The sequence below is a fragment of the Poecilia formosa genome, unplaced genomic scaffold (assembly GCF_000485575.1).
Source record: "Poecilia formosa unplaced genomic scaffold, Poecilia_formosa-5.1.2 Scaffold33, whole genome shotgun sequence".
NCBI lineage: Eukaryota > Metazoa > Chordata > Actinopteri > Cyprinodontiformes > Poeciliidae > Poecilia > Poecilia formosa.
In genome coordinates, this window is record NW_006799972.1 from 3,253,070 (window position 1) to 3,280,012 (window position 26,943).

Consider the following 26,943-nt stretch of genomic DNA (forward strand, 5'->3'; position numbering starts at 1 on the left):
ACAGACTCCCACACTAAAACAGGTTGCTCTTGAGCCTCCAGCTATCGGATATTTTCCTGGAGCTCTGCCAGCCAATTAGGTTACAGCAGCATCTTCACCACCTTTAGCTACATCATCATCCTCACTTTAAAAACCACAGCGTCTTAAAGAGGTCCTGCATGTATCCCTGCTCCAACTGATCTGTGTGAAATAGTTGACTTATTTCCAAAGCTGTTTACCGATTCTGCAGTAGCCTGCTACTATTTGAGTTAAGAGCTTCAGCATGGCCCGAGCATCGTCTAAATTTCATTTCTACCTGCCCTGGAGGTGTCGCTGTGCTGTGCTTAAGCTACATAAAATGAAAAGATACTAACTATACAACTAATCTAAGTTGCATTGGCTTATAATATCAATACTTAAAATTGTTTTAGGAGGTTTTTAGTAAATTATAGTGTCACATTAATGTTAAACAGCCACTGACGCATGATTCCAATTTAGGAGCTTATTGGCAATTTCTACTATCATAAAATCAATACTTGAATTTTTTTCAGAATTATTAGCCCTCAGTTGTTATTTGCTGTTACTAATATGTTTTGCACTGTTAGGATCTTACAGTAGGTTTGAGATGCATGGTATTTCTCACTGTTTTCCAGCTGCTGTTTTAAATTAGGTTTTCTGCACTTCCTGCGGTCTGCCAGTAGGTGGAACTGAATGGCGTGACAGACTAAAGTTAACTGAAGTGACTTAAAGGTAAGTTACCTATTAACAGTCATAAGCTACTTGAGAAAATTGACTTTTGAATGTAGCTGCAACTACATTAAATGAGTAAAAAAATAAGGTCTGAATTTAGATAGCATACAATTAGATGTACTAAAACACATTAAGTAAGATGGTTTAATTAACACAAAGCTTCACAGAAGATCTAACCTCATTAATGCCTCCAGCTGGATGCTGTTTTTCTTTATTTTACCCAGAATTTAATCTTTTATCCTAACATAAATGTATGAACGTTGCATCTTTTGGGTTAGAGAAACACACCCAGAAACCTAATTAGTGTTGCAGAGGACAAATTTCGAAGTTCAAATAAATCCACACACTACATTTGCTGAATTTGCACAGAGGACGAGGGGTAGCATTACACACGAAGGGCTCCAGGAGCCTGAGCAAACAAGAGTTATTACTGAACGTGTGCGAGATTTTAATGGTCTATTACAGGTTGCTGATTCCTTTTCTGTTCTCGCTGTTCCAGTTTGGTTCCCTGCATGCAATAAAATCTCCTCTCAGGTTTATTTCCCTGGTTATGCTGTACAAATGTTAGAAAGCCTGTTCCTCTGTCAAATAAACATTCATCACTGTCACCGCATGTTGTTATTGTTCGAACAAAAGGTCAATAAACATTGCACAACAACGCGAATAGTGATTTACATCCTTTTAAGCTAATAAATCTCATAAAAGTGAAACATATGACGCTACAAAGCACATCTCATGTCTTTGTAAATTCAGACGCCATCACAATGAAGAGTGGGGTAATTGAAAATATTTATTTGCATTACAAATACAATACCAGGAGAAGTCAATGTGAGAATCAATTTTTTCCCCCCCCCATTATTTTAAATTAGCTGCTGTAACAAAAGGCACAGAGCCAGTGAGCGCAGAGCGAAGCTGTCTGCGTTCAGGACTGACGGAGAAGAGCTTCGTCCTGCAGAAAACATGGAGCAGAATTCATCACGACTGAGCTCACACGGTGTTTTCTCAGAAAACAAAACAAGAACACACCTCTGAGCTCCATCAGGACGTCTCCCTCGTAGCGAGCCAGTCCAACAGCGTGCCTCTGTTCTGCGTCCAGCTCTGCCCACTGCTCCTCTGTGACGGCCCACGCCTGCTCTGCACTCAGCCACGATAACTGCACTGCACTGAACACCACCTGTAGCACAGAACAAGAAACGCAGTCAAACTGTCGGTGTAATGCTGTACTGTGAGGCTAAAACTTTTCATTACTCTTTTGAAAACGAATCTGTGTCCATCCGTCAGTTTTTATTGCTTAACACGTAATAATCCTGCTTACGTTTTTTTTGCGAAAAGATCAGAGCAAAGTTAAAAGCAAATTTGGAAACTGGACCTGATTTATTTCATGCTTAAGGCAAAAGAAAAGTGCCTTAAATCTTCACTAAAACCACGGTTATCATTCAACTGTCTGTCCAGTTAGGCTGCTAAAGTAAAACACTCTCTGTGGCTGAAAGCTGCTTACTACACTGCTTCAGTTCATCAAACATTTCTGAGTTGTCCTGATTAACAAGACTAGATTGCAAATCACATCATCGCAAATCAACTAAATTAAAGTCAGGACTATAATTTGATATTTTTCCCTTTTTTTATTATTATTAAATTCAATGTAAAACAAATCATGATTTCTATTTCTTACTTGAGCCTTGATTGTTGCAGCAGAATGCTTTTCATTTGCCTGACTTATTTTACAGTTCTGCACATTAAGTTCACTGAAATACATTTTTGGATTTTCCCAGACAAAACAAGTCCTATAATCAAGTCATGACAAGTCAAAGTTGCTGGGACAAATTCACCAGGCGTTCTGCTCACTGAGAATGTGTGCAGATGAGAGTAGAGGCGTCCTGAGAGAGTTTCTCTCCTTTTTAAAGCAGCTTCCTCACATCTAAAGGAGGTATGATGAATTAATCTAGAGGAAATCTCCCCTGTATTGATGCATATTTATGCGAAACGCAATCAGAGCAGAACTACTTTAGATTCTGAACCATCAGAGCATTTTGAGTCATATGGACAGAGTGAAAATCTACAGAAAGCTGGTTTCATTTAAATATGGGGATAAGTAAGAGGAAAAACCAACCTGCTACACCAATGGATTCATAAAAACAGGATAGGAATGTTTCTAGAAAGTACTAAGTGTCCTCCCCATGTCAATCCATACTTTTTATCTTTGAATGAATCTGTTCAGATTGTCAGTCATTTTACCGTCTTTTAATATCTACAGCAGAGCATTAAATACTTTTCTGTTATTGACTATTTTTCTCTATGACTTTCATTAATTCTGCACCTGAGGAAGCAGCTAAAGACAGAAAAACTGCAACCAAATGCAAAAACAAATGAAATTTGTGTCAATCAGCAGGACCTGATTGGCGTGATTGTGTCTACACTTATACTGTGCAAAAACTACATCATGAATCCGGTGCAAAAACAAAGCAGATATTCAATACGTAATCACTGAAAACCTTAGAATATTCCAAAAGGTTTGCAGTAAATCTTAATGTTGTAGTAACTCCTCACGTTTTGTGTTGGGAAGCATGTTTCACTTATAAGTTTGAGGACCTTTCAATTATTTTGTAAATGTAAGAAATGTTTCGTTTAAGTCTTGGAAACCATGAGAATCCTTAATGTGAACCGCTTAAAGAATTAGAAAATAATGGTTTTAATAAAATGACGGCAAAGGTTTTTGTAAACCTTTATTGGTGAAGGTAGCGACTGTCAGAGAAATGTAAAAATTCAAAATGCTACCTGATCAAATATCCACTATTTATTAAATACAAGATTAAATTACTGAAATGTAAATCAGTAATTATAACATGCTATTATTTTTTGCTAAACTTATTAATACTTGTTTAATATTTTCTTCATGACATGTCTATTATGAAATAAATTAAACTGTCACTATAGCTTATTAATCCAAGGCTACACAATTATTAACGACATACTAAAAAATTAAATACATTATGAACATCTAATTAAATCAAATTATAGTTAAAATTAAAATATTTCATTACACATTGTATAATTCATTAAAATATTCATTATAGGAGTTGTTCAAATTAATCTGAGATATGTATTTCCCTCTTTATTACAATTTAAAAAGATGTATTTAAATAAATTGTGGTGTTTGCAGCTTATGTGCATAAAGCTTGTCATCTGTGCTGTTAGCCTGCATTAATGCTGCAGGTTCATCTGCACAAACACCTTTTCATTAACAAGTATAACTCACTGCCATCTTTTTTGGAGACATCAGCGCTACAGCTTCAGGGGTGATTCCCTCCATTTGTTCTTGCAGCAGAGCTGACAGCACCATATCAGGCAGGCCCGCTGGAAACACGCACAAACACTGGAGTCAGGTAATTAATGTTTCTAATTTCAAATCACAGATAAAGTGTTCAAAAAAACTTTTCCTTCCTCCTTCTCGAACCTTAACCGTCTGGGACTGTTTTAATTGGTCCTATCTGTCTACCAGCTGCCATTTTCAACCGTAACCCTTCTCACTCTTTGAATGCAAGACAAATTTCAGAAGTCTGTGCACAGAAAGCTTGCACCCCGAGGAACAAGGCGCTCCACTGTACCTGCAAGTGTCCCGATTTCGGTGAAAATCTCCGGCCCCCAGGAGCTGACAGGACCAAAGGCCTCCGCTCTGGCCAGGCAGTTTGTCAGCGCCTCCATCTGCTGCTCTGTGCAGGGCAGGGTCGTTTCCCGCAGGAACAGGACGGCCACGCTGCAGGTTCAGAGGAGCTGTGTTGTTAAGACGCCACCGCTCATACAGTTGACATGTTCATTCGTTTTATCTTCTAGAATCAGCTCACTCTGTCGTGCTGCACGAAAAACTCTCACCGCTATGTTTCCTTCTACTAATAGCATGATGAACAACTATGAAACGATCTTGTATCACGGCCACTGGAGTCAAACAATGCAACGGACTGAATATGGGTTTAAAACAGTGCTCAAGAATCAACCAGTTTAAAAATAAATATTAAACTATATTACAATGGGAAGTAGGGGATTGACACAAACATGTGGTATGATAACGAGTTTCTTTTTTAATCCTTTTGTGTTACTATTACAATTAGGAGTAGATTATTATTGTGATATTACTATCATCATTAGTTTGTTTTTTTTATTTCATTTGTTGGTTATATAACTCTGAATTTGTAAGTGTCATATGTGGTATATTAGCTGGAGTTAGTAATTATTCTGAGGCCACAAGTCTGGTTGTAACTTAGAATTTTCATTATTGCTCATAACTATAATAATAATAATAATAATAATAATAATAATAATAATTCTAACATAATAATTAATTGATAATAAATAATTATTAACAATTATATTAGTTAATAATAATAGTAATAATATTAAAATAATATATTAAGTATTTATTATTATTACTATTATTAGAAATAATAGTAATAAAAATTGCTTGTCCTGTTATGAAAGTCAGTTTGTAATCTTTTATCTTTTCTGTAATATAACTTATTACAGGAAATATTTATTTGTTGGTTCATTAGTACAGTAAATTGAACAGGTATATGAATACCGCAACATGTTTTTAATTACGCATTTCAGATAATTCCTGAGTCGGTAAGTGATATATTTAATTAAATTGAGATAAGAGTTAGTGTTAGAAAAGTGTTCACTTCTTCCCACTCCTTTTCAAAAAGAAAAATAGTGGTAAGCTTATTTATTTGGTTCTTGGTTATATCTGCAGATGTTTTCTCTTGCCCTACTGGTTATTTGCTTTCTTTATTTTTAGAAACCTGATTGAAATAAATAAATACATAAATAAATGTATTTATCAGATGTCTAAATATTTATCTTTTTATGAGATTTTGAATAATTTAGAAAATATTAGATCTTAGTTGCATATGTGACCCACCTGAGGTTGTAGGGGCTCAGGCGTTTCATCTCCGTGGGGTTCAGACCGCAGATCAGATGGCCGAGCGTTGCCACATCAACAACTGATAAATGCTCCACTTTCACTCCACTTTTCCTCAGCATACTTAAAACCACCGCTCTCATCTGAGAAAGGCGAACACCAGCATTCAATAATCATTACTATGTAAATTCAAGCGTTCATCAAATTTTAGATCTAGAAAGAGGAAATTACCTTTCGAGGGGTCCAGTTCGTCAGTGAGCCCAGATGTACCAGCACGCCCAGATCAGTGAGACTGGTGTCCTGAAGCTCTCTGTCTCCCATCTCTGTCAACAAGGATCCCAGAGCTAGCACCTGATCCGCTCTCAGCTCCCTCACCGGACTCAAGGACTGCAAAGAACCAAGCAGAGTTCACCCACAGAAAACGTCAGGACGTTTCAGATTCACGTCCTTTACGGTGACAAACTTTACCATGGAGTACCGTGGTTTTAATTTCATTTTAAAAAAACAAAATCCTAAACAGCAAGGTGTGCATTTACAGACCCATTTTTAAAAAATTGAATAATACTGAAAAACCAATTTATTTCAAGGACTTTGACACAATTATGGAACAATTACATACAGATGGAGGTTTGAAAGCATTTATTTCTCTTTATTATGATTATTTTCCACTTAAAGGTAATTAAAACATGACATTTAGAATATTGCATCAGACCACAAAAAAACTATTTTTAAAAACAGAAATATGAGATTAATGAAAAGCATGGAAGTCAGTTTGTGTTGCTAGGTGATGGGCTGGGCTTTGCTTGGGTTGCTAGGTAACGGGCTGGGCTTTGCTGGGGTTGCTAGGTAACGGGCTGGGCTTTGCTTGGGTTGCTAGGTAACAGGCTGGGCTTTGCTGGGGTTGCTAGGTAACGGGCTGAGCTTTCCTGGGGTTGCTAGGTAACGGGCTGGGCTTTGCTGGGGTTGCTAGGTAACGGGCTGGGCTTTGCTGGGGTTGCTAGGTGGGGGGGCAGTGCCTGCTGATTTGTGACGTTACATTTGGAAGGGTTTTGAAAAAGGTCATTTTAGAGACGCCAAAAAACATGACCTATTTTTTTAAATTTTTTTATGGCTTAGGCTGTTTCTAGAGGCAGTAGACTCAAATGGAAGTACAAAAATGTACAAATGTGAGTTTTGCACATTTTTGCTTTTCCAGAGATCTTTTAAATGATGAGAATTTATTAATTTGAAAGCACCACAGAATGTTTTGTATGTCGCAGGAAGAAATGTGTGAAAATGCCTTGCATTCGTTGTTGTCTCTCTGACCTGCCTGAGCTTCACCCAGAGCGACCGTCGCTGCTCAGAGCCCAGCGACGGATCCTGACCAAAAACCTCCACGCACTCCTTCAGTTCGTCTAGGGACATGCGGCGAAGCTGGGTGGGGGTCCAAGCAGACGGGAACGTTCCTCTGATGTCTGCACAGCTTGGGACTGGCACTAAGTAAATCACACAGGCGAAACCGGTGTTATAATTAAACTTAGCTCACATGTAAAATGTTTCAGATTCAGCTGGTTGGAAGCATGAGTTTAACCTTTTGCTCTCCGGTTTCGCGCTTTGACAATTCCTCGAATTAGACTCCAGGTCTGCTTCCTGTGGTACTGCTGGTCCACACACCGACTAACACAGATCCCACCGACCAGACTTTTCTCCCAGCGCTTTTGACCCACCAGAACCTGCTCCACTGTGGTCTTGTTTAGTACCGTCTGTTCAATAAAAGCAAGATCATAAATTTGCAGAAAAAAATTTGTTTGGATTATTCTCATAGATTAACAGAAATAACTAGTCTGAATTAGTTTACAAATTAGTTTATTTGAGACTCTTACCAGGGGAATGGAGTTGATCTGCTTTGTTGAGAGAGCAAACACCAACCTTCCCAGATGTTCAACATCCCCAACCTGCCATTTGGATGGATTCCTGGCAAATAACCACATGCTGAGTTATTAAAACAATATCTATATATAATAAGCACAGAACACAAACTTTAAACTGTGGACAGCATTTTTAGTCACAGATAGCCAAACCTAGACTCTACATCCATCAAACCAATCAGCTCATCCATGCGGAGGTGAAAATGTTTTACCCGAGCAAATCTCTCTGAGTGAGAAGGTCACTGATGTCTCTGAGCGCCTCTTTGGGAAGGCAGAAACTCCTAATTTCTTCCAGCCGCAGAGCCAGCGCTCCTCTGTCCACCAGAGCCAGACTGTCTCTGTCCAAAAACGGAAACAGAGGCCCCAGGACATCCAGGAGGGCGCCATCAATCATCCCCGGAGCCGGAGAAGAACCCTGTGGAACAGCACAAACACAGAGATGCTCTAGATTAGCTTGACTTCACAACGTCATCATTCCACTTCAGTAAAAACTGCTGAGCGAGGAGAAGACTGCTTCCAAATCATTTTCCATCTGCTTCTGAGCAAACAAATATTACTTTTAATATTTTATGACTCCCCATCACTCAGCCTGGTTTAGATTTCCTAAGAAAATTGTTCCTGAGCTGGTATTTCCTCTGAATTGCCATGGCAGCTTTTTATTACTTCAATTGCCGTAACACAAACCTGTGATTCCCTATTCCACTAATTAGCGTTTAAAATTACACCGCCATCTGCTTTCCGATCACACTTTCTCACTTCAAACATATTGCAGTGTTCACATCTTGCAGTAAACAAAGCATTTGTGAAGTTACAGTGGTACCTTACCAGCTCAGACAAGGCCTTCTCAGCTAAATTTGTCTGTTTATAATGAGGCAGTCTCAGGAAATCAAGAAAGTGTAGCTGAATGTGGCTCAGGATTCCTCTGACAGACGCATTTGACAGGTTCTCTAGCATCGTTACCCTGGAAAACAAACAGTTTCAGCTGTAGTTACTGGAGAAATGTGCTATATTTATCTAAAACACGTTGCTTACTCACGGTAACGTTGCTGCGAACCCAGAACTCAAAGAACCGAGGTCAAGTTCAGGTTGTTTCCGCAGCTCATCTACAAGGCATTTTCGCTGGGAATATAATAATAAAAATAACGTAAACATTATTTCTGAAGTATTTGTTCAGAAAAAGCTACATCTTGTGGTTGCGTGGATGAGGTTCGCTTCTTACCAGAGCCGGTCTTGGACCTCCAGGCAGATCAGTCAAAAACTGGAGCAGCTCAGTAAAATCTGTGTGGTTGGTCAAACGCCTCACAAAGTCACAACTCATTCCAGCAGCAACACGACCCAGATCTCTGTTGGCAGCAGAGAGGTCATTGTTGATCGTTACTGGAAATGTAAAGTAACTGTTTGGTGTGGTTATGCTGCAGGATCAAAAGCAGGAATACAGAAGTTCAGACTTACTTCACCGTCTTGATGGTGATATTTTTGAATTCATGGATCTGTCTGAACAGAAATTGAGCCTGTGCATAAAAATGAGAGATTATTGTACATTTTAAAGGGGCAGTATTATGTATTGTAAGAAAACGACTGAAACAGGTTCGAGGGTTACTGACCCCTGCACTAAAGTCATGGTTCAAAACAGCTAAAAACCTTTTTAAAATGCTTTTTAGAAGCAAAGATTACATTTTTCAGATTTGTAAGAAGTTGGATTCATGTCCTATTATTACTTTTTATTTTCCAACTCTTGAGCCAAGAACAAGATTTTTCTTCCATGGAAACAAAACACAGAGAGGTTTTACAGGCGTATCAGCAGGAGAGCAGCTGCTCCAGGCAAAACTTTGCTGCTAAAAATTGCCAAAAATGTGTTTTGTTTGCAGTGAGATTAATTCCTGCTTAACGGCAAACATACAAATTAAGGTTGCATTGTAATTTATATCAATACAGCAGTACTGGCTTCAGGATAAACTCTAATATCTAACCATGTTAAAGATTCAGATTATAATCTGTACAGTATATAATTCATCAACAGGGTGTCGTAGATTTCTGCATAAGTGAAAGGGGTGATCTTTATTAAATTAATTCAGGTCTTGTTAGGCTGAGAACAGGTGGTGAAAGCGCGCTCATACATTCTTGGCCGTGATAAAAATCCCTTTAAGGCAGCCATTATTAATTTATGCCACACTCCAGCACACTATTGTACTACATCCAAAGTAATTAGTCTGATGGCAGCTGATGTGAACGGAGGATTAATATCCTGAAAGGCTCATCTGAAGCATATCCAATGGGTTGCAGATAAAAGGGAGCAAGACACCAAGCGGGGAAGATTCTCCTTTTTTACCCACTGTTGACGTTTCACAGAAACACGAGCAGATTATAGAAGAATGTGTACCTGCTGTGGAGACCACTGTGCATGTCTGTATGCGCTAATGCCTCTCCAAATGGTGTCGCCGCTCATAGCTGGTATCAGCTTTCTCAGAGGGACAAAGGGAATCAGACAGTTTGCCTGCTGAGAGAAGTTCCTTGAGTCTTTGTGGCGCGTCTGTCAACAAGCAACCAATAAAAATAGATATCAGACAACCACGACTGCTCCTGAAAGTACAAATTAATCTGATTCATTCACCATTTAAGACTTAGTATTGAGACTGAAACTTTAAAACGTGGCATGCAGCATATGACACTGAGTCCTCAGCAAACTAAGAAAGGAGAAGACGGTGAGAAGTGACACTCTAAGACGACAAAGCAGCATCACCTCCTGCACTGCATCGAATAACATGGCTCTGTGTCCAGGCTTGAGCTCAGTTTGCAGCCTTCTCCAGCACGGACAGTGGGCATCCTCACTGAAGTCAGTCCACCGGAGGTCTCGGAGCGCAGCGGGGAAGAGACCGGAGAGTAACGGCTTCAGGCTGCACAGGTTTTCCACAGAAAGCTGGCAGGAGGAGAGGGATACAGTGCTGAGAGCGCAGATGGCTGACAGTCAGTGCAAATGTTCTGGAGATGATTACTTACATTGCCATCTTTTGTGATCTTGGATAAAATCTGAAACGCCTGAGGAGAGGATGGAAAAACGTGTTATGCAACAAAAGATTTGGCTTTCGAAGAAAATTCACGCATTTTAAACAGTAATGGTATTACAAATTATACACATCATGTCACATAAAAACTATGAACTTTAGTGTAGTGCTGTATGCATAATATTCATCATTTCCTTATTAATGAAAAAGCACGCTGCGGACCTGGAATAACCTCTCACTGCAATTATACATGCAAGTCTTTTGCGTACGACTGTCAGATTTGCACATGACAAATTAACAGAAAAAAATGAAAATTATTCAAAAAATATATTTTAAATTAAACTTTTCAATCAAAGTCAGTATTTGTTTTTTATGGAACAGCAGCATGCATCTTTGTTCCACACAGGATCTTTGGGAAAAGAAATGAAAGGTTTCCGAAAACCGTTTTTGTAAGATATTCTGCTCATTATTACACAGCCACTGGGCTGAAACAGACAAGAAAGCCACAAAAGCAAAGCGGAATAATGCGAAACTAAAAGTGTGAAGAAGCACTCCTTCCCTGCTGACCTGCGCTGGTGAAAATGTGTGAAAACCGGGCTCTGACAGGATTTCCAGCAGTCGTTGTGAGGTGAGTGACAGCAGGAAGGAGGCTCCTAACTGGGGCAGCAAGCCGCTGAGTGCAGACAGCTCTGAAGAAGTCATGCTGCTGATGTTCAGCCTGCTTGATACTGCTGGGATCAACCAGGATGACAGCTGTAGCGTCCATGAAACATGGTTAAGCAGAGTCAGTCAAGCAACTTATAACAGCGCATAAAAACAAACTCTAGCTCATGCTGCAAGTGGTTCAAGTAGTGTGCAACTCACCCTGCCGCTGGAACTGATGAGCCCCTTGGAAATGCATTGAGACAGCTGCTGCCAGAGAACAGAGGACACAGCTGGGTCCTGGAGATATAAACCCAGTTCTGCAGGATCCAAGTAGCACGCGAGAACTCCTAATCTGGAAAAGTACTTTATTCTTTACCTTGCCTTCCTTCAAATCAAAGGCAAGTTCAAACAAGTCTTGTAAATATGAGTTTCCGACGGATCAGCTGCATGCTGCTTGTAATTACAACGTAGTTACAGGTCCTTTAGTGACCCAAACATAAATAAACATAAAGAATCTCAGTCCCACCTCAGCAGGTCATCACCAGTTAGGTTCTTTCTCCTACTAAAAATTGTCCGTAGCACATGGCGGCCCCGCACGCCATCCAGACTGCTGTTGCCTATCAACTCCACCAGAGGAGACAGCTGAGGAGAGAATCAATGAAATGTCCAAACTAATTAAAACAAGATACAAGACACAGAATATAAATTCAGGAACTCCATAACTCATCAGGCTTAATTGTTATTCTTGCATATGTTTTGTTTATCTTAAAACAACATAGAAAACTTTCCAGCTCAATATTTAGTGTTTCTCCTTATTCAGCACCGCAGTGACCTGAGGTGCTTTTATTTAATCTCTGACCTGTTGAGATGTCAGCTGCTGAAAATGATGGACAGGTAGGAAAGGCAGAAGTGGGAGGATGGAGCTGAGGAAGTACGGGGGCCATGTGGGCACGTCGCCCACCATGTTCGACTGCAGCAGTCGCTTCACAAAAGCCTTCTTCTGCAGCGACTTCATCTCTGAACTGTGGTCACGAATGGCTGTCAGCCTGAGGAGCAGCAACAGAAAGATCGCTGGAGGAGAGTCATCTTTAAATTAAACATTGAATACTCTACCGGTGACTCACACGCTGTCGTTCACGATCAAGGAGGCTGGGAAGTTCATTATGTCAGAAACAGACATGAAGGGGATGAATTGAGAAAGGTCAACAAAGAGCTCTGGGGTCACTCTGGGGAACTTGTGGATGAAAGCCGCCGTCATTGTTTCCATGGCCTGCAACTCTTGCTGAGAGGCCTGAAATAGAAGATTAATAAACAAGATGAGAGACGACGCATGTAGATTCATTTAAGTAGCTCTGAAATAACCACAGAAAAGTACAAAACATTATGAGATAGGTAATGAACTCTGTCTTTGCTTTGCTCATGAGAGCCAACAGAAACTGCTTTAGCATATCATTAAGGGTGTTTTCACACGTAATACTAAGGTAGACCCGAATTAAATGGGACCAAAAATGTAACATTTGTAACATTTTCAGCTGCTGCAGTTTGCTTAGACACTGCACTGTGTCAAATGATCCAAACTCATTGAAAAAACAGTTCTTCACCTTGTCTGTGGTGGAGCGACACCAAAAACAAAAACCTCCAAAGACATTGAGCGACCTTCCTTCTTCACAAAATGTAAACAAAAATGGAGTGGAGTCAGATTTTAGCAACTGTGGGATTTCTCTTCTGTCTGGTAAAATATCACTAATTTTTCCTACTAATGTTTGTTGTGGTTGTATTTACCCAGAATGCCCTTTTTCTATAGTCCGCTTCCTGCTTTTGGAGCGGTCTCTGGTCCATCTGCATTCACATATGTATTCAACCCACCCCAGAGTTCACTTTCTCTGAACCGAGACCAAAGGTCTTAGGCGGACTAGAGTTCACTTTCTTGATCTGCATTGACTGGGCATTCACACCTCCCCAAACGAACCGGACATTCCAGGCAAAGAAACTGTGGTTTGGTTAACGTGGACTAAGCAGGCATGGTGGGAATTCACCCTAAGAACTATGAACAAGCTTGTGGAATCAACCTGGCTGGTTTCAACTTGAAGCTGGTCCCAACTTTGATGCATGTGTGAGATAAATCTCTTCACAGCCTCTTTCTCTGCAGACATCACCAGAGAACGAATGCTGTCTTTTGGCATCTGGAGATACTCCTAGTGAAATAAGACAAAAGTCAAGTGAGCCAATCAGTTCTGCAAAATGCAACTACAGCTGCGAAGACACAGTACCTGCAACAGAACCCTGAGAGCGGACGAGTTTCCATTTTGCTGGATGAGGTCCCAGAGGACGGGCTGAAGTCACAGCAGAAGCAGGTTACTGACTTGTTGTTAGTGTAGGAGACGGAAAGAAAACTTGAACAAGTGCATCTTACACTGAAGCAGCTCAGCAGGTCCTCCTTCACGGTGGCGTTCTGCTCTCTGCGCAGGAAGACCCCCACGGTGTGAAGGACGCTCATGGAGGCCTCGGGTCGCAAGCTGGCCCAGGAAGTGTTGTCAAGGAGACTGGACAGGAGGATGGCCTGGCCCAGACCCTGCCTCGCCTCTCGTTCCCCTTCGTCCAGCCCCGAAGACAGACCCACCACAAAGTCCAAGACACGTAGCACGTAGCCCAGCATCACCAGAAACCCCTCTCGCTCGCCAACGTCCACCTCACACACACTCAGCTTGTGTATGAGGTCAATCAGCATCGGGGCCGTCTCCACGCACAGCTTGGAGGTGTCAAACTCATATCGTGCTGGGAGCATGTCAAAAATCCTTTGCAGGAGGCACTTATTGCTTTCCTGCTGAGCCCGCAGATCTGAACAGACATCTGCAAACTGTGGTATCAGTCCTACCAGCTGCTTGTAGAGCGTAGCATTTAAACACATGTGCTCTCTCAGACCCTGAGTCTCTCCACACAACTCCAGCAGGGTGAAGTTGGTGAACTTTTCCACAGTCCACTCCCTGTACTGACAGGGCTCCCTGAATGTGTCGTCAAAGGTGAGGTTGTCAATCTTGGAGCAGTATGCTGCAGCCCAGCTGCCTTCTGGCAGGGACTGCTGGGAACCAGGGGAGTCTCTGCCACACAGAGCTGAGATCAGTACCGAGTTATTAGGAAGGAAGCAGTTTCTGAAAGCTTCGGCATTGAGCGACCTGCTGCCCAGTTGAGCCAGACAGTCCTCACTGAGTTCTGGATTCACTGCTGCATCTCTTGACAGCTGCATACAAAGGTCATCGATGCTTGTCTGGTTAAAGAAATGATAGTCCTGTAGTGCTGCAGCCTGCACACACAAGCATGGAGATCAGTGAACAATTGCAGTGCATACAAACACATTAGACCTTACCTTTCACACACTTCTATTCACTTTCCCCATGGTGTTTGAAAATCCATGACTTTAACTCTGGTCAAATAACACTTTTAAGTCACAGAGATGATGTCATTATTGGCTGACAGTGCTGGTACTTTTTGATCTCTGTGCAGCATTTGAAACTGTTGACCTTGATATTCTAATTAAGCGACTGGAAAGGTGGGTCAGACTCCCTCTAAACATACTTCACTGAGTCTGACCTAATGAAAAGGGACTTTGTTGTATCAGTACGTAACTTCTCAAAAATCACATGCGGGGTACCTCAAAGTTCCATCTTGGGACCCCTTTTATTTAATATCTACATAAAGCTCAAATTATAACAAGTAATTATATTAGTTACCATATGCAGATGATGCACAGCTCTACTTTCTGATGTCACCAAGTGACTACAAACACATTGAAGCGCTGATGCATAGATTAAATCAACATATCGATGTGCCATTAGTACTTTCTCCAGATGAAACAAAACTGAAATAATTATTTTTGGACCCAAAGGGAAACAATCAAGAGCTTCACCTTCAGAGACACATAAAGACAATCTATTCCCTCAAAATTCAAAGAGATTATAGATTACCGATAAAACTTTTACATTTGATCAGCTCATTGAATTTTCTCGTTAAGAAGCAGTGTTTTTCAGGTTATTTCTATATCAAGAGTTGTTTTAGTCTTATCACGAGGGAATAGTTCTTAATGGATTAAATAAAAGTGTAATTCTGTATTACATGTTATTCATTTTATTGTAAATCCAACTTCCCATTCTAATAATAATACATTATTATGGGATTTGACAACATAAACAAGTAGTAAATCATCATTCCCTGCATAAAATACATGTAAAAGAAGTTCCTTCATTAGAAGAATTAAACTTTTAGACTGATTATTCAGTAGATATTAAACTAATCAATTAGTAGTTAATGATAAATTCTGTACCCATTAATATATTTTAATGTGATTTTCAATCTTACACATTTTTCAGGTGGAATTTAATTTTAAACCTGCACAGTCTCCCTGAGGAAGGTTTGTGCCAACTTTCAAACTCTCAAACAAAAGTTTTCACTCATTAAAAATTTACTCTTTACCTGCTGTGCTTTCTGCAGCCAGAAAGAAGAGTTGGCACACACCGTGTTGTTGAATTCATGGGCAAAGAACTCAGTGCAGACATGGACCCAAAAGAAATCCTCCTCAGCAGCAGACAGGTACCAGGCTGCATCCGAGCAAGTGGCATGCAGATCGAGTCCTAAATGAGTCGCAGCAGGATTACCCGACCCGGTCTCGCCTTCAAACAGTTTGCAGTAGAGGAAGACGGTGAAGTTGGAGACACCCGTCAAGCCTGGGATGGAGTCATTACACGCTGCCTCCAGAATTTCTGTGGAGGTGAAGAACTCCATCTGTCTCTGCTTCCTGTTACTCTCTGTGAACTGTCTGGGACCTGCAGCTGACGGTTCACGACTTTGTGTCTGTCTGAAGGGTTTCTGTGAAGATGGAGTCTTTTTTGAAGATGACTGAGCTGGCAGTGGAGGTGGCTGTAATTTCTCTTCCTGGGTGGAGGGGCACGACAGAAACGGGAGTGAGCTTGGGAGACCCTGAGAGCCGGCGCCCAAAGCCTGAGCGTTCCACATCACGTTATGTCTTATCCCCCTGCAAAGCCATGGAAACAATTATTCGAGTATGCACATGTCTTTGCAAAGATAACTATTTAAAAAACACAGTCCCTCAGCAATGAAATATACTTACCATAGGATCAGCTGCCTTAAGTTGCCTTAAGAAAGAAAAATCAGAGGCAAATATTTGAAAATTGAAGTGAATGAATGGCAGAAAAAGCAGCTGAAGCCCCCTGCAGTGAACAACTATGAGTGAAGCAACAGCTCAGCTCAGTTAACAATGCCCAAGATATAATGTTACTGACATCAATGGACAGATAAAGAGCTTAACTGAGCCAACAACAGAAGTCTTTCACTGGACTGAATGATTATAAAGATTTTAAAGCAGTGTCAGTCACTGTCACATGAAACATGAGCCAGACTCATTAAGCCCTTAAAAAGGATTTAAATGCTTAATTCAGCGCAGTGCACAATTTACTGGCAACCCTTGGTTAAGATTTGTAGAGAAAACCAAAACATAATCTCACAACTCAACATTCAGATAAAAACAACTTTTAATTTTAGCACATTTATTTAGTATAGTATAAAAAGTGCCCACATTGTTAAATAATACTTTTAAAAACAATCATCAAAGCTCAACTCATCAGACTTTGTCCGACCACCTTATGCCGAAAGAACATTTCACAATCTCGGGGAAAACAGAAAAACCTTAGATGAATGTCTCTTCTTCGGTCCTCCTCTCTCCTCAGTTTGTCTTACAAGTTTTCTCTGAGATGATCACAAGGGTTAGATTTATGTCTGGTGAACAATTTCTGTGTTAATTTGGTCACAATTTTGTTGATATCACCCAATGAAAAGACCAAATTACAAACTATTTCCAATTTCCCAAGCCCACCATATTTTTATTTCTGATATTTCAGAGACCACCTAACAAGGTTAGGGTATGGGTTAGGGTTAGAGCCTTAAGATAGGAAACAGGCCCACAGCATTACTATTCATCCTTGGGCTCCCATTCACACCCACCTGGAAGGTTTATTAAAAAACTAGATCTTAATCTCACCCGACCAAACTACACAGGTTCAGTCAAAGTCTCTGAAGAGTTTGAAAAACCCAAAAATTTAAGTCATTTTTTGAGCATTAGCCCCAAACAACATGCAGATAGCATCAAATGAAAGAAATGGCAACGTGAACTGAAAGGTTTATCATAGTGTTTTATCATATTAATCACAATAATCACAAAAGGATTCTGCAGGGGAGTTTTTGAAATATGGATGTGACATTTCACAGTCCCTAAAATAAAACAGCTCACAATTATTGCATTTACTCATATTTTCAACTCATGACTGTCTGTTGATATTTATCCATGCCCCTATTAATCGATCAATTGACTAACTAAAACCTTATAGACCCCAAACATGCTGTCAGTTTTTTAGGTATTCCTAAACATAATTAATTAAAAGTTTGTTTATCTTGATAAATCACAAATCTCATCACAATAAATTTACCCTAATTATTAGCAAAATTAAAATGATTATAATATTATAAGGATGATTTTTTTTGTGGTTATTCTCAGAAGCATCCAAATATATGATAATAATCCACAACAGAAGCATTTGCTCTTTGAACTAAAATTGCTTTTTTTTGTTTTTTTTTTAAATCATCAAACATTTTCATAATTAGATACTGTGACTGACTCTTTGGATGCTTTGTGGCATCCCTAACATGTCTGGCAGCTGGGTAGGTGACGTAAACCTCATCTCTCATACTCACCCACAGAGCAGCGGCCCTGAAAGTTGGGCTGCGGCACTTCCACCACGCTGCTCACATCGTCGAGTATCGCCATGGTAACTCGTGACACTTTCTCCCTCAGGCTGCCGTAGACAGAGCTGCCCACCCTGTGCAGAAGGCCTCGCCTCAGTCCGTCCAAACTCTGCACGAGAGCGAGGTTTTTCTGAGCCTGCTGCCCGCCTCGATCCCCGCCGCCTGAACGAGACAAAGCCTGCAGCAGGAAGCTCTGCACCGAGTCCAACTCGTCCTCTGTGCTCATCATGTCTTCAGCAGATGCATTTGCTGAAAACCCGTCCTGCCTCAACATGGCCTCAGGGGGCAAACTGAAGGGTTTAAAGCGTCCAAATGCGCCGGGGCCCTTGCTGTATCCAGCAGGTTCCCCTGCTGGGTGTAAACTGACCACCGGCTTCCAGTTGCGTGTTTCCAGGAACTGCAGCAGCTGCTGAAGCCAGCTAACACCGAAGGCGCAATCGCTGCGACCCTTCAGAGCACAGATGAAGCCCTGAAGGCCTGCGCTGGCCTGGCCGTAAGTCCCGCTGATTACAGCCTGTAGTGTCGCCTCCAGAACAGCGCTCACCGTCCTCCAGTTCTGAGATAAGAACGCCAAGATTGGTCTGTGGGGCTGACGCTCGGACAGAGTGATGAGACTCTGCAGGAGCCCCAGCAGCCAGTCCCAGTGCGGACTTCCTCTCAGGGACAAAAACCAGTCCTGCACTTTGACGCTGGGTCTGGGCGGTACACGGCCGTTCCACTGGTTCAAGGCTGCGTTGCCTTCAGACTGGAGAAAGAAATGCAGCACCTTCTCCCAGAGCTGATCCTCGTCTTGCTCCGCGGGTTCGTCCTCCAGCTCAGCGCCCATCTCTTGCAGATACAGAGAAATGTTGTACAGGAATCCAGAGAGGCGGTGTCTGTCTATTGGCTTGTTTAATGAAGGCAAGTTCTTACTGGGAAAGAGAGTTTTTAAACCCCCCATAATGCTTCTAACCCAAGAGGGCAAAGACTGGTCCTTGTTTGTTTCAGGTGGGGATCTCAAACCTGCTTCTTTACTCCATTTTGAGACGATCTCCTTCAGGAGAGCATCTCTGTGGTCCACTTTTTCACCTCCTAGAACAGCAAAAAAAGAAAAAAAAGAAAAAGAAGGAGACAGCTTGAGCTAGCCTTGAAAAATACACAGACCAAAAAAATTACCAGCATGGTAATCACAATGGTATCTTTCTCACCTGTTCTCTCAGGGGTCACCTGTCCAACCAAAACAGCACAAACGATGATGGTTGTGAATTTAAAAGCGGCCATTCCTGACCCTTTCTTCACCATCGTCATCTCATGCCAGCACGTGCAGCACAGAACCGGTGTCACATTTTTCTTTTAAGGGTTTTCTTCCCTGTGGATTTTACAAAAACTCTGTTTGACTTTCATTGAGTTTTATCTTTTATATATGAAGCAGTAAGAATAAACATTTTAGCAGTCAGAAGTTATTAAAGCGTAATGACTGGCTTGTATTGCACCTTACGACTCACACTGCAGGCTTCCAGGTCTCCATAGTGCGATTAAACCAGACAAACTACAGTCTATATTAGAGTCAAAAACTTTGAATATCTAAAGTTTATTCATGTGTTTAGCATAAAAGCTAAATTAATTTCAAATACATGCGATTATTTTCTATTAATATGTAAAGAAAGTAAGCAAATAAGGAACGATTTTTAACTTACCAGTGATTATAATGCATTTTTTTCTTTAAGTGTCTTCCAGCATCTTTTTAAACTTATTGTATCCATTACACGGTGCGCTGCCCTCCTTCTGAGTGGGTCTCTATTTCACTACCGCTGTGACTTTCTCTACCTTTCACTCTCTTTCTGGCACCCCTCCCACCAGTGACCACGACTACTCTGCTGTTTTGGATGTATGAGATGCATGACTTGCTTAGCTCCCAAGGTTTAGGTTTATTTTAAGCTTCAAATGTGGGATGTATTCCACTGTTTTGTGTCGATCCTAACAAACATTTTGCAGGCAAAGGCTTTGCACACATAACCACTGTATTTCAGCTCTCAGCATTCTGATGTATGATGATGTCACAGGAAGGTCACAGCTCTCAGCTATGTGTGTAAACAAGGTGAAAATCTGGATCATATTAATCACACCCAGGGTATCTATCCTGTTCTCGAACCGTCCAGTGTCTCCCGCTGACTGATCCCCCATTGAGCTGGGACTCATCTGGTGACACTGGGTTTGTTGGGGGTGTAGTCTTACCGAAGGGGCCGGGTCAGCGGGACTGTGCAGCCTGTCACTGTTTTAGTCTCTTCTATACCTCAGTCGGACGAACGTACAATCGGGCCTTGTGCAGGGGCACAAGAGCAGTCAAAGCACTGTCTGCGGGCTCTGAAACCCAAGAGGGCCGGGTGAAAGGACCACCCCTCCCTCCGCCTGCTACAGCTCTGTGATACTGCGGCCTGCGTAGGGACAATAACTTCCTCCTATATTATTGATGCCACAGGGAACGGCAATCACTCAGTGCAGCAGGGCTCGATTCACCACGGGAATAGTCAATGAGAAACTGGATCCGCCCCATACCTTCCTCCTCTCTCTGCTGCAAACTCGGCCGTGGCAGGAGGGAAATCAGCTGGCGAAAATGCTGCTGTTGTTGAGATTTTTTTAATTCATGGTTTGAGGCAAACCTTTGGTCTAGATTATAACTGGAAGGGGAACAGAACCACGAAAGCCGAGCATTTTATATCAGACAGCAGGAAATTCTCTCTGTCAAACAAGCTGTCGTGTATTTTTTTTTCTTTTGCACAGTGCCGTGAAAGAGTATTTTACAGGTTTTAATCGAACAAAAATAATCTGAATAAACACAAAAAGCAGTTTTCTAATTTTGATTTCATTTATTAAAGGAAAATAAATCTTTCCAGATAGCCCTTACCATTAATGAAGAAGTAATTATTCCCCAAATTTAGTAACTGGTTGTACCACCCTTGGCAACAACAAATGTTATCAAGACATTTATTAATGGATCTTTCTCTCCGTATGCTGTCAGTCTTGGTCAGAGCTCTCTTGTAAAATAGATATTTTGATCTCAATTAGACAAATCTGGTCAAATATTATTATTATGATTATTATGATTATTATTATTATTATTATTATTATTATTATTATTATTATTATTATTATTATTAATTTATTTATTATTAATATTAATATTTTTCATCACCATGGAGGAATTTTCACCACTCTTTTTTACAGAATCCAGCCACATTAGAATCAGGTTGGATTCTTCAGGCCATTTGACTACATTTCTATCAGATTTAAGCCAGGACTTTGACTAGGCCACACCAAAACCTTAATTTTTTTTTTTTTTAAGGAATCAGAAAATAAATCTGGTTATTGCTACATCATGTATGTCATGTATGTCATGTATTGCTACATGACTCGGTTGTGCTTAAGGTCAGAAATGGCTACTCCCTTGTCCATCAGTTATGATCATTCTTCTGGGCCCCAAAGCAGCAAAGTATCTTGAACATCAGATTATTGTTCTCTCTCAATATCATATCCAGTTTCTGGATGCTATGCTAGTTTTCAGTCAAATGAAATACTGTGCACCTTTTCCAAAATGTTCCACTTTTATCTAACAAATTCACAGAATACTTTTTGTAAAAGTCTTGTTGATCATAAAGGTGTCTGTTTGGTAAATGTGAACCAGCACCAGTTTGTTTCCGCCCTGCAGCTCTCCCATGGATGCCATTTACGTGCAGTCTCTTTTTTATTGTTGAATTATGACCACTGACCTTAGCTGAGATTAATTAGGTCTGCAGTGCTCTAGATGTTGCTCTGGGTTCTTTCTGACCTCCAGGATGAGTCTGATATTTGAATTTGTTTGATGACCTAAAACATTTAAGTGTGACAAAAAATAAAAAGAGAAGAAATCTGTTAGGTGGCAAACACAAAAACTCTGCAGTTAGCTGTTGATTCTTGTATTATTTGTTAGAATTAATCATTACAACACAGATTGTTTTTCATATTTTAGACAGACATGAAGATCTCTTCCAATTTGCTTCCGGTTTAATGAGGTTAAGACACTTGATCCCATTATAATGAGTAGCGAATAAATGCAGGACAGCAACAGCAGGTCAGAGATTTGTCAGACAACAAAATCTGAAGAGAGTTTCTTTGTACCATTATTTGATCAAACTCACATACATCAAATTTATGGGGTGTGGGTTAAAAAAAAAACTAACTTCTGCAGAAACATCTTTATTGTATCAGCTCTAAAATTCTTACAAAGTCACTGGCACACAGCAGGACAAAACTAATTAACCCCCACAAACTACTTAGCAAAATGAAGTACTACAAAGGCTAAATAAAATAAATATTATACTGTAACTTAACACATACACACAATTCTGCATTACTTCTTTTCTAGCATTTATCATAGAGCATCCTTTTAGATGCACCATGACAAGTCACAGTCATATTCAATAAATTAGAGCATGATAACATTTAAACAGGTACTTTTCATTAAGTCCATCATTTTTTATCATATATATATATACACACACATATGTTTATATATATCTAATTGGTCCGGTGTAGTAATCTAATCTAGGATGCCATTTCATCACTTGTGAACAGAAAATCGTCACAATTAACAGAAATAAAAGTGTAAAATCATTAGTTTGTGTAAATAATGTATAATGTGTGTCAGTTAAGTTACAGAACAAAAACTTTAGGTAAAGACAAAAATGTAGCAGGAGCCAAAAGCAAAAAGCCCATTTCATTTCACTAAAATCACATAAAAAGCTTTAATTTTATAAATAATATTTGGTTATAAGCCCAGCTTACTTACTTAGGAGCTTGTATTGTGCATAGCTAAACATTTAGGAGAGTAAAATCTAACTATTAAATAAGGTTTGTCTATTATGTGACTGCAGTCCTTTTACCTCCTTAGATTACACAGATTAAATGCCATCAAAAACAGTTTATGCTTCATAGCTGCTATTATTGATTGGTTTTAGTCAACTACTGAAATCCCTTACCTCAAGCCAAATCCTGATAAACATACACCTTTTTCATTATAAAGCAACTTACTGTAAACACCTGGTAAGATTTATTTTTATTTATTTCACCGAAAACACTACAACAGGGTAGCCTTGGTCACAGAGCTGTTTTAGGGGGTCATTATTGAATGTTTGGCTTTGAATTCCTTCTGATAAGGTGATTCCCATCCCCAAATCAATATTTAGTTTTGTCAAAGAGTAACTAAAACTAAAAATTAAACCAAGAATAAAAGAATGAACACATTTAAGATCTGACCAGATATAATCTAGCAACTTGTGTGGGAAATCAAGGGCTCTTCAAGATCTTTTTTACATCGCGATGAGGCCCTCCGCCCTCTCCAGCGCGGCAGTGTGAGCCTGAAAGACACACATTTATCTCCCATGAATACGAGTCAAAAACTCACGTGATCTGTTTGTAAGACACCGATGCAAAATTAAACCATCATGCAACAGCGTGATCAAATGCAAGGATCTCATTTCCTCGAGTAAACACACGACTGACCGTTGATATCAGATATTTTTTATGCTTCAGGTTCTTGATAGCAGAATTTCTGATCTCCAATTCTTTCTGGAAGCAAAGGTGTTTTTGTCATGCTTTTGCAAACATTCTCAGAGAACTTAAAAGAGTAGCCACCAAAGGTGTGCGTTTATGACATTACCTCGACTTTGTCAGTGATTTCAGTGACAGCGGTTTGGTCCAGGTTAGGGGCTGAGAACAAGGCGTGGAGCTGAGCCTGGATCTTCTCCACATGGACGTTCATAGCCGTCAGCTCATCCTCCAGAGGCCTGAGAGACAGATTTGCTTGTTTCTGCGCAACATTAATTTTCTTAGGAACAGACGATTGCAGTTCCTCCATCTCAATCTGAAGCTACACAAAGGTTAAAAACAACGTCAGTCATATGAATGCTTCTTACACTCTAGACATCAAAATCTTAAAAAAGAAAAAAAAAGCTTTTACCTTCTCGAATTGCTCTTGCAAGTCTTCAAACTCCGTCTTCTTGTCTTTCAGGATCTCTTTTTGGGGATTTATTAAATTACCCTGTGAAACACATTGTAGCAATAAAGACTGTAAAAAAAACTACAAAAAAAACAGTCATAACAGCAACCAGTTACACAAAGAATCATCAACACAACCTCTGACTGTGAGAAGGATTTTGATCTCCTTTCAAGACGTCTATATTCATTCTCTGTTTTTGCAACACGCTTTGCAAATTCTTTATTTTCGTTCAAAAGAGCATAAAATTCCTCTTTCATCTTCTTCAGCTCCAAGTCCTTTCTATCTCTGCATTCCTATGATGACAAAAAAAATACTTATGAGTGTGTAAAGTTGAATTTTTTTGCATTCAATTGTTATTGAATAACAAAATTACATTAAATCACAACAAAAAATTTATTTTAATCAGTCAACTGAATTTGAAAATTGAAGTTGGCTACAGTTGGCCTGAATGAAGCATCAAAAATCAGTTTTCAAGCTACTTTATTTATGGGCTTACCTTAAGAGCTGCGATCTCTTTTCCTGTTTCTTTGCTCAGCATGCTAATAAGATCTTTTGCGTCGTTTAAGCATCTGTCAATGTCTTCGTTAAGATTGCCAAAGTGGCTTTTCCAGAGCAGCTCTCGTTCGCATGTCACACTTTTCATTATGTTGTTGTGTTCCTTCTCCAGCTGTTGTATCTCTGTCTTATTTCTGACCGCAGTTTCTGATTGAACAGGAACCAGAGATGTAGCTCATTATATTGCCGACACCATGAAATGCAGAACTGTGTGGTAAATTAGCTGCTCACCTCTCAGACGTGCCTCCCACTTCTCTTTAGCTGCAGTCATTTCTTCTTCGTGTTTCTGTTTGGAGAAAAGGAAAACACTGAAGCGCGCGTCAGAAATGTCGAGGTGTTTTAATGTCATTCTGCACAGGACGAACCAGCAGAAGCTCTTTGAAAACATCTTCACAGCTGGACTCCTGCATCTCAACCAGGATGCCCATCATTTCCTTATACAGATCTGCCTCCAGTTGACTCTGCTCATCTTCCAGCAGATCGGTCGAGGTTGCAATATCTGCTTCCAGCTCGGTGACTGTGTTATGGTGTTCACACAGGAGGTGCTTCATCTTCTGCTTAAAGACCTGGAAGGAAAGATATCAAATGAAGCTATATAAAATGGAAAATCTATCCAGTTTTTTTCATTCAAAATACACCATAATTATATGGGCTAAATGTTTTTCTTTTCTATGTGATGTCTGGAAGTGGTGACGCCTTTTAGGTGGCTGAGATTCATAAAGAAGATTAAGTATTCTTATGTTCTTCAAGCTACAGACTGAAAAAAATCATTTTCAACCAGCTAATTGTTTTCAATCATAAATGATCATCATAGGGAAGAATGTCTCCTATGGTATGTGAAATAGTAACTACTATTGACTTCCAAACAGTTCTTTGCAAACGTAAGATTGCACACAGTACATACAGGTGACTTTTTACTTTCGTAAAAATATAAATATGAAAATAAATTCAGCTCTATTTGTGACAGCGCAGCTGCAGCATTTGAGCATTAAAGTTACCTTAATCCCCACTAGGTGATGTGCCTCATCATCTTCTATGGCCTTCTCCAGGATTTTAAGTTCAGCCTTAACCTCCGCAAGTTTTCTGTCAGTAACTTCCCGAAAGGACTGAATCTTGTCTCTCTCCAGCTGGAAGTAGTTCCTCTCCTCCCTCTCTCTGTCCAGCATCTCACGAAGTCGCACAACATGCTCTTCTATCTGAAAGACAACATTTCGCTGTGAACAATCCAAACACGCTGCCATTATTTTGTATGTGGGAAAAAAGTATGTAAACCCAAAACAAGGATATAAAGAGGACTGTCTAAACTGGTATTGAAAAGAGAGATGGGGTTCAAACCTATACTTTAAAACATTTAAATTATAATCTAACCTGTTCCCTCGTTATCTCCTCCTTGGTGAGGCCATTTATTAGCGTAGGGGGCTTCGCCTCCGCCTTTTTCTTTTTGGCATCCTTTTTGGGCGGCTGTTAGACAAAAAGAAGTGTAAGATCCAGCTTTTATAGCTCCTGAGCTACTATAAACGGAAACGCCATAATAATTTTTGTTTTGCTTATTAGCCTAACACCTAGCATTTCCGGAGAAAGCCGTAGCTGTTACCAACAATTTACAAACCACATTCGGTAATTAAATTAAAACATTTTAATTCACGGTAAGTAATTCGTAAATTAAAAACATATTTGAAAACACTTTACCATAATTCGTTGAGAGTCGATAACGATGACGGAAAGGTGATTTCTGGATTATGTTTTTAAGATAAACAACAGCGGTCAGTAGGTACAACTCCAATGGTCTACACTAAGGTTCCCATAGCAACAACGCCGTGAATGCGGAAGTAACTACTATTTAAGTACATTTCTAGCTTACGTGCTTTTTAACGCAAAAAACTAATAAGAAAATTTTACTTTTGTATGTTTCGTCAATGTAGTGAATAAAGCTCATGTGGAAACAGGGCGGTTATAAAAGTCTTGCTTTACATTTGTTTTGCATACAGTTACAAAAAATGCTTTATTTGCCTTCCAAATTTATGTTTTCTTTTTGTTTCTACTTCTCCACTTTGTTGGCCCCAAATTTGTATCATGATTTTTCTGTCTCTCAAACAGGCAATTTGTGAAAATGCATAGAGTGCCAAATGTACCAAAATGTTATTTTTTTAATTTAGATATTTAACATGTTTGAAATCGAACTGGTAATAAACACATGTAATAGATAAATACATATACCCCTAGTTATTTGTGTTAATTTACTGAGCTAGATTAAATGCTTATTACCAAAAACTGGTGGCTCATTTTATGTAAAATCATATAGAATAATTTCAATAAGTTTGGGTTTCATAGTGTCTGTTATTACCATAAAATAATAATTGAAAAAATAAA

The 26,943-nt window shown here is 39.9% G+C and overlaps 2 protein-coding genes across 5 annotated transcripts; both read right to left on the minus strand.

Annotated features, from left to right (window-relative positions):
- Nucleotides 1-1,501: 1,501 nt before the first annotated feature.
- Nucleotides 1,502-21,061, minus strand: LOC103136613 (stereocilin). Of its 3 annotated transcripts, none has more exons than XM_016670346.1 (30): nucleotides 19,682-21,061; nucleotides 19,193-19,353; nucleotides 17,955-19,076; nucleotides 16,318-16,342; nucleotides 15,663-16,221; nucleotides 13,609-14,496; nucleotides 13,466-13,528; nucleotides 13,265-13,390; nucleotides 12,320-12,486; nucleotides 12,055-12,241; nucleotides 11,722-11,837; nucleotides 11,415-11,547; nucleotides 11,118-11,303; nucleotides 10,546-10,584; nucleotides 10,289-10,465; nucleotides 9,929-10,078; nucleotides 9,001-9,059; nucleotides 8,768-8,891; nucleotides 8,585-8,667; nucleotides 8,374-8,509; nucleotides 7,761-7,963; nucleotides 7,504-7,594; nucleotides 7,212-7,383; nucleotides 6,947-7,116; nucleotides 5,873-6,028; nucleotides 5,642-5,784; nucleotides 4,335-4,483; nucleotides 3,986-4,083; nucleotides 1,756-1,903; nucleotides 1,502-1,678 (listed from the first exon to the last, which is right to left on the minus strand). In XM_016670346.1, the coding sequence occupies exons 2-30, from the start codon at nucleotides 19,290-19,292 to the stop codon at nucleotides 1,590-1,592; spliced, it is 5,859 nt and encodes a 1,952-aa protein (XP_016525832.1). In that variant the 5' UTR covers nucleotides 19,293-19,353; nucleotides 19,682-21,061; the 3' UTR covers nucleotides 1,502-1,589. The 3 variants fall into 3 exon arrangements, with proteins under 3 accessions (XP_016525832.1, XP_016525833.1, XP_016525831.1); XM_016670347.1 differs by having other exon boundaries at nucleotides 17,955-18,833; nucleotides 18,918-19,076; nucleotides 19,193-21,061; XM_016670345.1 differs by having other exon boundaries at nucleotides 19,193-21,061.
- A 503-nt stretch (nucleotides 21,062-21,564) lies between these two features.
- On the minus strand, nucleotides 21,565-26,736 carry LOC103136586 (growth arrest-specific protein 8-like). Of its 2 annotated transcripts, XR_001661799.1 has the most exons (12): nucleotides 26,263-26,735; nucleotides 25,942-26,034; nucleotides 25,572-25,769; nucleotides 24,939-25,139; nucleotides 24,805-24,859; nucleotides 24,515-24,720; nucleotides 24,156-24,311; nucleotides 23,980-24,060; nucleotides 23,680-23,889; nucleotides 23,523-23,588; nucleotides 23,277-23,377; nucleotides 21,565-21,848 (listed from the first exon to the last, which is right to left on the minus strand). XR_001661799.1 is itself a non-coding variant. In XM_007549900.2 (11 exons), the coding sequence occupies exons 1-11, from the start codon at nucleotides 26,263-26,265 to the stop codon at nucleotides 23,330-23,332; spliced, it is 1,317 nt and encodes a 438-aa protein (XP_007549962.1). In that variant the 5' UTR covers nucleotides 26,266-26,736; the 3' UTR covers nucleotides 23,060-23,329. The 2 variants fall into 2 exon arrangements, 1 of the variants encoding a protein (XP_007549962.1); XM_007549900.2 differs by lacking the exon at nucleotides 21,565-21,848 and having other exon boundaries at nucleotides 23,060-23,377; nucleotides 26,263-26,736.
- Between the last annotated feature and the right edge of the window lie 207 nt (nucleotides 26,737-26,943).